The 11,539-nt window shown below is 30.7% G+C and overlaps 1 protein-coding gene across 1 annotated transcript; it reads right to left on the bottom strand.

Moving 5' to 3' along the window:
• Window positions 1-306: 306 nt before the first annotated feature.
• On the bottom strand, window positions 307-1,158 carry LOC139904099 (uncharacterized). Its single transcript, XM_071886036.1, has one exon. It carries the CDS (start codon window positions 1,156-1,158, stop codon window positions 307-309), a length of 852 nt encoding a protein of 283 aa, XP_071742137.1.
• Between the last annotated feature and the right edge of the window lie 10,381 nt (window positions 1,159-11,539).

Here is an 11,539-nt window from a genome sequence, read left to right as displayed (position 1 = left end):
ATTTTATGCAACAAGTGACGATGAAGTTGCACCAAATGAAGGTGGTGCTGCACTAAGTGACGATGACAAGTAGTCAGTTGTTCAAGATAGCCGTTAAGAAATAATGTAATATCGTTTTAGGAATTTATGTGGTTTTTTATTTTAATGTAATCGTTTTATGAAACAATGCAATAAACGGCTATTTTAAGTAAACAACATTTGCATTAATATTATCGGAACTAGAAATACATAAATTATTAAATTGATAAAAAAAAAGTACATCAAACTGAAACACATAAAAAATAAAATAGAATAATACATCACATACTACTCGACATTATTAGCGGAACGAAAAAACGGTGACAAGTTCCAAACATGTTCGGTTAGATCGGCCTCCAACATATTGTGTACTTGACGATCTTGTATTTCCTTAACAATAGCATTTCGATCCCTCAAATTCCTGATTAACCGTCGTGGCGGATTCCTTGCAATCATTCTTTCCTCTCGGTGAGTTATCACAAAACTATTGTTTTCTTGAATCATGGTATGTAAGACAATACAAGCGTACATGTGTCTTCTAATTTTGTTGAAGTCTAAAGTTCTCGCCGGAGTTTTTAACATTGCAAATATTCCTTGAAGTACCCCAAATGCACGCTCAATATCTTTCCTTGCACTTTCTTGAAACCTTTTAAATTTTTTGCGTGGTTCGTAAATTGGGTTGTGGGGAGCTTTTACCAACATAGCCCAATCCGGGTATATACCATCACCTAAGTAATACCCTCTCTCATAGTGATGCCCGTTTACTTCAAATGGTGAAGGTGGAGCACTGCCATCTTTTATGGTGTTGAATAATGGCGACATATTTAAAACATTAATGTCGTTGTTTGAAACCACCATACCAAAAAATGCATGCCATATCCACAAATCTTGAGAGGCTACTGCCTCGAGCATAACAGACGGGCCTTTTTGATCACCTCGAGTATATTGCCCTTGCCACGCAACAGGGCAATTTTTCCACTCCCAATGCATACAATCAATACTACCAAGCATACCCGGTAAACCATGTTTTTGTGAATGAAAATTATAAAGCCGAGCAATATCATCGGCGGTTGGTTTACGTAAATACTTCTTCCCATAAACTGTTAACGAACGTAACAATTTTTTCATCATCCGAATCATCGATTAAAAAGTTAAACATTTTGAAGGCCTTATCCATTTTTGTGATTTTTTTAGTAAGAAGAGAGTTAAAGAATGAAAGAAAGATAATTGTTGTGTGTAAAATTATAAGGTAATTATGTATATATATATAGATAAAATAAATATATTAAATTTTTTTTTTCCGTTGGCCAACGGCTAGTTTCCTAGCCCAACCACAATCATCCACCTGTCCACCACTCCCGTTTCCCTCTCCGTTGCATCGTCCCCAACGCCGCCCACTACGGCGCCGTTACGGCGTTTGTCCGGCATTTTTGGTCCTCCAGCTAGGCTACAACGGCATTGGCCAGCACTGTTACGAGTAGTCTAAAAATCAACCGCATATCAACTCCGCGTTGATTTGTTTGGTTAAATCACACCGTAGATCTGTCGCCGCAGGAAGTGATAGATGATCTTATCAGATGTTTGAGCTCACAGCCAATTTCACAATTGAGATGGTTGGTCCCCCATATTTGTAACATTTTAATTAATTACGTGTTCGTATCGCTTTAAATCTAAAAGGTTATCATTTCTTCAATTTAATATTTTTTCACAATAAGATACGGATGTAACATCCCGTTTTCGCATGCATCAAATTAAGGTACATATTTGATCGATAGTACGTTTATATTCCGTTGTTTATGTGATTGGATGACATAAGGTGCGTATTTTTACCTTGTAAACATTTAATATTAACCGCGATCAATTATGTATAGTTTAAAGTGTTTATCGCGAAAGTTGTGTTGTTTTCCTATATTTTGAAGCTCTTATGTTATCGCGGGTTATAAAGGTTGTGAGTATAAGTTCGATTGGTTAAAAGTGCAAGAAAATGTCCAAAAATCGAAGTCTAGAATGTGTGAGGCGCGCTTGTTAGGGTGTGAGGCGCGCACGTATGAAGAAAAAGTGACCAGTCAAAAATTACACTAGGTGCGCGGGGCGCACTTTCATGTGCGCGGCTCACAGAATTTACACTTGGTGCGTGGGGCGCGCATTATAGGTGCGCGGCTCACACAAATTACACTTGGTGCGCGGGGCGCTTATATAGTGTGCGCGGCGCGCACACCCCTGAATCAGCATACCTTTTTATTTTGTAATTTAAAAGAAGGGTATGTTAGTCTTTTCACTTGGTGGCCGGTTTTGGGAGTCAAAAGCTGGTTCAAGCTTATCCAAAACTCATTCTTCACATTTTCATTTAATTAAAATCAAATCTAGCGAGAAATTGAGTTTTAGAGTGAGAGAGCTCATTTTGGAAGGGAAGAAGGCCAAATCTTGTCCAAGTCCGAGTTTTAAAGTTGTTCCTTGCGTCTCTAGCTACACTTTGATAGTCTCGGTAAGTTCAAACTCTATGTTTTGAGTCTTAATTGGTTAATGGCTAGGGTTTTGATTACTAGAGACTTGTATGATCCATTTGAGGGTTAAATGGGTGAATTTGGGTTATGTTATTGTAATGAAACCCTAATAGCTACAATCTAGGGTTTTGGTCAAATGAAATGAGATTTGTAAGTGTTAATTGTGTTGTTAAGCATTAAAACACTTGCTAAATGTTGAAAGAATTGTAAATGGGTTAAGTTTGACCAAGTTTGTAAGTTTAAGTGTTGAAATGGGTCAAAAGAGTAAAGTTGACCTAGTTTGGGTGAAATGGGTATGAATTACCCTAAGTTTGTGTTGGTTTAAGTTAGTAGACTTTAAATCACTACCTTTAGTGATTTAACATGTGTGTTGGCCAATTAAGGGCGGTTTTGATGTAGTTGAGTTATTTAATGCAAATTGGGTCATTAAATGCTCAAGTATGTGTAATGTGGTTAATTCCACTAGTTGTGTAATTGAATGTGTACTAATGTAATAGGTACTTACTTTGAAGCATTCGGAAGCATTAAATCGCCATCGAGGTGTTAAGGTGAGTGGAATAATTATGCGTGTACGTATATAATGTATTTATTTGTGTAGTATGAATGTGGCATTGTCGCGGTGTTTAAGACACCACATTCTAAGTAACGAATAGTATTGTCGCGGTGTTTAATGTGAAGACCCGTCCTAATATATCCGGACAAAGTCCACATCGATTACAAACGATTCACAATAGTTGGTTACATCGCGAGGTACTTGACCTCTATATGATACATTTTACAAACATTGCATTCGTTTTGAAAAGACAAACTTCCTTACATCGAAAATTGACGATATGCATACCATTTAATAACATATCTAATTATAATTATCTAAATAATAATCTTGATGAACTCGACGAATCGAATGCAACGTCTTTTGTAATATGTCATGAGTGACTCCAAGTAATATCTTTAAAGTGAACAAATGCACAGCGGAAGATTTCTTTCATACCTGAGAATAAACATGCTTTAAAGTGTCAACCAAAAGGTTGGTGAGTTCATTAGTTTAACATAAATAATCATTTCATAATTTTAATAGACCACAAGATTTCATATTTCCACTTCTCATAAACATACGTCCCATGCATAGAGACAAAAATATCATTCATATGGATTGAACACCTGGTAACCGACATTCACAATATACATATAAGAATATCCCCATCATTCCGGGATCCTCCTTCGGACATGATATAAATTTCGAAGTACTAAAGCATCCGGTACTTTGGATGGGGCTTGTTGGGCCCGATAGATCTATCTTTAGAGTTCGCGTCAATTAGGGAGTCTGTTCCCTAATTCTTAGATTACCAGACTTAATAAGGGTGATATTCGATTCGATAATCCAACCATAGAATGTAGTTTCGATTACTTGTGTCTATATGGTAAAACATTTATAAAACAGCGCATGTATTCTCAGCCCAAAAATATATAATGCAAAATAAATTAAAAAGGGAGCAAATGAAACTCACCTAATGTATTTTGTAGTAAAAATACATATGATTACATTGAACAATGCAGGGTTGGCCTCGGATTCACGAACCTATATCAATTGTGTATTTATTAATACGTATAATGTAAATCACAAAATTTTATTTATTAGTATGTATTCTTTATATATTTATAGTTTTGTAGAATTTATTCTAAATTCCATTTTAAAACATAAACTTATATTATAGCTTAAATTATTTTATTTTATATATATATATCGATTTTATGTATATATATTTATAATAATTAGTGTTTATACAATTAGTGATATTAATATATCTATATACATATTTTTGTGATTAGTATTGTATTTTTGAAATTTTATTAGTTTGTTTAGTGAATATTAATACAATCCTAGTATGTACCATAAGTATATATAGTGTACAAAAGATTTATTTATTAAAATAATAATTTTAGATAATAATGATTTACTAATAATAATAATAATTTTTTTATTAATAATGATAATACTAATAGCAAAAGTGAAAATGATAAATGTTAATGATACTAATAATAATAATAACTCTAAAATAAGATTAATACTAATAATATACTTATGTTAATAATAAGGGTTCTAGTATTTATAAAATGATAAATGATAATTATAATAATGATAATAATTCTTAAAATGATAAACTTAATGATAATCATATTAATATTATTTATACCAATGATACTTAAATATTATTTATACTAATGCTACTTAAATATTATTATGAATAATGTTACTTAATAATAATACTACAGATGATGATAATATAACTATATTAAGGTTAATAATCTTATTAATCATGTTATTGTTATTAATATTGATACTAATTAATGATACCATAATACCAATCAATAATAATAATACTTAGTAATAATATTTGATAGTGATAATAAATAATAACTAATACTTATAACAATAACCATAACAATAAATAATTATAACAATAACAATAACAATAATATTAATACTAGTAATAATAACAACAATTAATAATGACAATAATAATAATAATAATAATAATAATAATAATAATAATAATAATAATAATAATAATAATAATAATAATAATAATAATAATAATAATAATAATAATAATAATAATAATAATAATAATAATAATAATAATAATAATAATAATAATAATAATAATAATAATGGAAAAAGAAGAAAAGTTATACCCTCAAAAAAAATGCATCGAACGAGGTTCGAACCCGAGACCTTATGTTCACGCACCACACCCTATAACCAATCCTTCTGTTTCGCTTATCTGACTCTTACCCCATATCTATTTTATTAAACCCGATTGTTTTATGGTATATCATCTTCTCCAACAGCTCTAACGATTCCACCAACATCAAAACATGAAATAACTAATTCGTAGTTTTATTTAGGGCTTGTAAACGACTAATAAGATTATAAATAGAGTCACTGATAAAAAAAAATGAAAAAAAAACAGAATCAACACTCTGCTGTGCGACGGTTTAAAAAAAAATTGATTTTGAGATTAGCAACGTTTGAGACAGAAGTTATAAAATGAAATAAGTTTCAATTCACCTTCTGAAACTATTGGATTCATTAATTTAACTTAATTCATCACATAAATCTCGAATTTTACTAAGAACGTATTAGTTGACTTTTGAAAACAAAAGTTTGACTCCCAAAATTCGCGATCGATAGAAGAAATTGAAATGGGAAATTTTGCAGGTAGTTTGGGTAAAAGAATCCTAACAATACTACATCTTTACATTTTGAAAATTCAAACAAATTTGAGTTGTAAAAAAAAATAAAAATCGAGCAGGGGATAAACTGGTGCAGCGATTTTTTTTTTCTCCTGGGTTTTCTGTTTAATTCCACATTTCCAGTGACTTATAATTGGTAATTGAGGGTGTAATCTGAAAGATATATTTAACAACTAAAGTTGATTTGTAGTTGTATAGAATTAACGATGTAGACAGGGAATCACAGATAGTTAGGAAAGTCAGAAAAAGAAATAAAAGATAAAATTGATGTGTAACTAATTTTGGCTGGATCTGTTTGTTTGAATTCCTAATTGATACTAATAATTGGAGACAGGAAAATCAATTATTCTATAGACTTAACACGATTACAACTGGTTACAATCTTTCTGTATTTATTTATATATAATAAAACGTAAATGTATTTATGTATATATATAGTAGTATAAATATTTGTCTAAAATATAACTGTATTTAGTATACATATATGTATTTATATATAACTGAATTTGTATGGCTGTATAACAAGTATATTTATATCTGTATATTAAATTTATAAAGAAAACATAATAATGTTAATTATACATGTATTAATTTTTAATATTACTTTTGTTAATAAAAGTGAAACTAATAATAATAATAATAACATAAATACTAGTAATATTATCAATAATAATACCAAATAATACTTATAATGATATTACTAATAATATCTTTTAATCATAATAATTAAAATGATAACATTAATAATATTCATAGTATAATTAATAGTCATGATAATTAATTGGATGTTAATCAAAATAATGATACAATAACAATAATATAATAAATTACATGTATCATATTTCCTATAGAAAAAAAATAATAATATTAATAGTACTGATGTTAATATTAATATTTATGTTAATAATACTAATGAAAGTAATAATAATGATAACTTATATTATAACTTGTAATTACTTTTAATATTTTAATATTATAAATATTATTATTTCATATAATATTTAATTATATATATAATCCGGTATGTATATAATAGTCATTTGTAGAAATCATAAATATTTATATATATAGTTTTACTTTAATAGTTTTACTTTAATAATTACTTTATTATCTTGTATATTATTTTACATACTTAATCTTAATGTTCAATTTGTATTTTTATTATTTTAATTTATTATATTTATATATATATGTATATATACATATTTATTTACAAACAATTGTTCGTGAATCGTCGGGAATCGTCGAAATTAAATTGTATCCATGAACACAGTTCAAAGTTTTTGAAATTCAGTTTAACAACTTTGCTTATCGTGTCAAAACCATATTAAGATCAAGTTTAAATTTGGTCGGAAATCTCCGGGTCGTCACAGTACCTACCCGTTAAAGAAATTTCGTCCCGATATTTGAGCGAGGTGATCATGGTTAACAATAAAAATGTCTTCATGACGAATATGAGTTGATAACTAGAGTTTTTATCATTATTGAATAATACAGATAAACTAATTCGATTATTCGAAGAGCACGAATGAAGCTATCACAAAAGAATGAAATGAATAAATGAAGTTTCGTTTTAACTTTTGACGTAGTCTTGGTTAAATTCCGGAATTCAAGGGATTTAAGTAAATCTTCGAAATCTAAAAGATTTGATTCTTCGTCGAATAAGGAGATTAAGATCTCTATAATTAAATACGGTGATCTGTCTCGATTACTCTGTTTAATATTTCCACTATAAATTAAGCTCTTCCGCTCCATTATTCTCACAATTCCTATACTTTCTTTCTTAGTTCATACATCCAAAAGATTGTGAAAATGCTTAATCCAGTTCTGATCCTTGTCCTTATCATGACTATTGCCACAATCATTCTCCTTTTCCAACTTTCACCGGAGGAATCTGTTTTCTTCTACTTTGCCCTTGGGGTTATAGTGTTTTTGATTCTCCCGTGTCTTTATGTGGCGATAACCATTGATATACACGGTTTGTAATTCCTATGTTTGTGACCGGCTTTATATTTTTCCTTTATTTTTCGGAGCTCCATGCTCTTGTTTTCTTTTCCCGACTCCAAGTCAAACGAACAATGATCCAGAATTCTTAGATATAGAGTTTCAAATGATTATAATGTTCTAAGCATGGTAGAACGTGATAGCACGATTTGATTTTCAAATTTATCAAAATTACAGAAGATAGAACTATCAAGAATATATTCTTCTTGATATGTTCGGAGGTTATGTAGAATGAAAGAGTTATGTAACATGACACATGATGACGTTATGGTCTGTGAATCATCACGTTTCATTCGAACTCAGCATGACTTACTGTAATATAATCACGTTGATCAAGTGTCATTATATTATACTAACTCATGCATCAGTTCCCAACATCACTTCAATAACATTCATATTTTAGACTCGAAAGTTTACAGAATATAGAAACTAACAGTTTCTATATGATGTAACACTGATATCAGAAAGAGATTAATGATTTCAGATAAGAATAGTTATGAAAATATCTTCAGAAATATGGAGGATATTTATAATGAAAGATACGATGATATCTTGGAATTCCTAATATCGAAGGATGATGAAAAAGATTTATCCGTAAGGGTTTAGATTCGGAAACAAGGTATTCGTTAAAGATTTCATCATAAACAGAATCATTTGGATTCTTTAAAGTCAAACTTATTCTTTGTGATTTATCCATGGCTTCCTTCATAGTTTTTCATAATCCTCTTTTCGATACTAAATTTTCTATTGAATGTTTCTAATATAATGATACATAGGAAACACGAAGAGGTATATAATTTCGGACGAGAATATTTATAAAAAAATATTTTCAGAAATATCGAAGATATTGATGATGATATTTTGGAATTTCTAAGTTCGATGGTTGATGGAGAAAGACTTTCCGCATGACTTCGGAGCAAGATATTCTCTAAAGATTTCAACGGACCCAGAATTATCTGGATTCTTTGAATATAGGGTATGGTCCTTGTATTTGTCCTTGGTCTCCTTCATGGTTAACTCTATCCGTTTTCCAGTTTTAATGTTTCTGAGCTTTTCCAACATATTATTCTTTATCATCAAACTTTCGACGACTAAGGTCGTTTACGGTTGCCTTCAGTTTTTGCTGCTTCATTCAGCTTTTTCAACATTCAGAGTATCGATTCGTAAATTGGGTGCCTTTTCAAAATTTCAGATTTGAAGATCGTAATTCTAGGAGATATTTGTTATATGTATACATATAACTATTGATGTAGAAATACTGTGAGTTTTCAAAGTACTGATTGCCGATTCCTCTACATTTACTGCTACCATAACTGAATCATTAGGTATCGATCCGAGGTGATTTCAAGAGAATTGTGTTTTTAGTTGATTAAACGCTGACGGTAATATGGTGGAATATAAAAGGTTCCCCGGTAACAATAAAAGAACATACATATAAGTCAAGGTGATAATAAGGTTGTGTCGAACGAAAATTTGAAGTTTGATTTGTTGAAGCTGTGACAAAATTTGCTACTTTGAAAAGGGATCGCAAAGTTATTTTTGCTAATAAATGCCAAAGGATCTGACGCGGCTACGTGTTAAACTTTTACTCAGTTGCCGAGAGTTTCTCAGGTGCATAACTATATGCATAAATCTTTCCTTCCGTAGATGAAGTGCGGTTGATTCATCCTATCGATTGGGGTGTTTTCAAGAATCATGAAGGTTTAAACGCAGATTGTAATCGTCAAGATACAAATGAGGTTTAAGATGAAATCAAGTGACAACTTGAAGAAATGTTTAGTTTCATATGTTATAATCAATATTTTAATTCATTTTAATTATCCAATGTTGGTAGACCTCAGTCGATAATTCACAGTTAACAGTCCAATAATTTATATATAATTTAATATATAATATTCGAATTAATTAATACGTGTCGTGACCCGTATACGTCTCAGACTCGATCACAACTCAAAGTATATATATTATTATAGAATAAACCTCAACCCTGTATAGAGAACTCGATCATTACTGCATATAGAGTGTCTATGGTTATTCCAAATAATGTACATAGATGCGTCGATATGATATGTCAAAACCTTGTATACGTGTCCCGATATTTAAAGTGTGTAAAATAAATACAGAAATTAAATGACAATTAATAAAATGCGTAAAGTAAATAACAGAAATTAAATGACGATAAATAAAATTGCGAGAATATAAATTGCGATAAAATAACTGCGATAAATAAATTGTGATAATTAAATGGTAATACGGAATTAACAGTTAGCTAGGAACAGTTAGCTAGGATTTTGTTAGCGTGGATTCTTAATAGAATTTCATATTGTTAATTAATCTGTTTCTAATCAATTTTTATTGTGTCCATTATTTCTTCGTTATGCCACTTGATGGATTCTGATAGATCAAAATCCAAAAATGTAATTGTATGAATATGGTTATTCTGTGGTGAACAGATTTGTATATCGGTGGATGTAAGTAGGATAGTATATGACTTGTCGAAACAGATTCGAAGAACGTACAATGTAACTTATTAATGTGAAATTTAAATAGTCCTCGGGTATTACCTACCCGTTAAAATATTTTCACCATTAACAGTTTGTACAAGAGGATTTTTAATTACAATCTTTATGAAAACATATATACATATATATTTTCTTCAGATGTATTCATGGATTTAATGATTTAATATGATATTAAACTCATTTGCTTTTCAGTTGGAACAAGAATAAATAATCTCTAAAACTTTAGAGATTACATATTCGCCATGTCGAACGAAGATAAATGAGGTAGAATGATACGTAGAACAAAGATCATACTCAAAGTACATATGATGATATTGAAGCATGGATTGTTGATGGTAGTGGTGCTGTTATTGATTGTACTGTTGGTGTCGGTGATGTTGCTGAAGCTGGTAGATTTTGCACCATATTCTCCGATTTGATTATTCGAGCGCGAAGTTCGTTGACTTATTATTTTTCAGGATGATTGTCGGTAACGAGCGAATAAATAAGGTTCAGAATTGTGGATAGAATATAATATTGTCGAGTTACCCTGGAAATGAGACTAAAAATGGTGTCTCGAACAGGTTCACCGGTAAACACTTCAGGTTCATTGTCAAGAGATGAATTCGGTTGGTGGAAGGGATTGCCTTCTGCGCGTTTCTATTAATTAAGTCGACTACGAACCCATCAGATTAATTGATAATGGCTGATTGGTTGATTCATGCTGATGGCGTTATTTTCGGAGCTTAGGTGAACATCTATGTCGGAATAGCTGTCGGAATAACTATCGGAATAGATATCGAAATCTGAGGGACTCGAACTGGTTGCAGAATTCATCTCGTACGATCAGATGAAGGATTTTCGATAAGAAATAGATTATAGGATGTAGATTAGTACCCTGTAATACATAATTTACATATGCATATACAATACTAAAATCCCATAAGTTACGGAAGAATCTACAGAAGTTGTCAGGCAAAGTTACAGTAACAGATACGCTAAGATATGAAGTAGTAGATACGCTAAGATATGAATTTTTTTTATACACTATTCATGCAGTCAATGCAGTGAAACGTGTCTAGACTAAGAATGATAAGCAGGTAATTTTCGACACGAAATGATAAGCAAAACTTTTGACATGCAGACACGGTCGAAGTCCAGACTTACTAATGCATCCTAACGACTTATCAGTTAGACACACCAATGCAGACCTGGTTCACTAAGACCACCGCTCTGATACCAACTGTGAAGACC

This window comes from Rutidosis leptorrhynchoides, chromosome 1 (genome assembly GCF_046630445.1).
Source record: "Rutidosis leptorrhynchoides isolate AG116_Rl617_1_P2 chromosome 1, CSIRO_AGI_Rlap_v1, whole genome shotgun sequence".
Lineage (NCBI taxonomy): Eukaryota > Viridiplantae > Streptophyta > Magnoliopsida > Asterales > Asteraceae > Rutidosis > Rutidosis leptorrhynchoides.
The sequence above is the reverse complement of the archived record's forward strand: the minus strand, read 5'-3'. Positions and strand labels throughout refer to the sequence as shown.

Coding starts and splice junctions, on each gene's coding strand:
- LOC139904099 (XM_071886036.1), bottom strand. CDS start 1,158: ATGATTCGGATGATGAAAAAATTGTTACGTTCGTTAACAGTTTATGGG.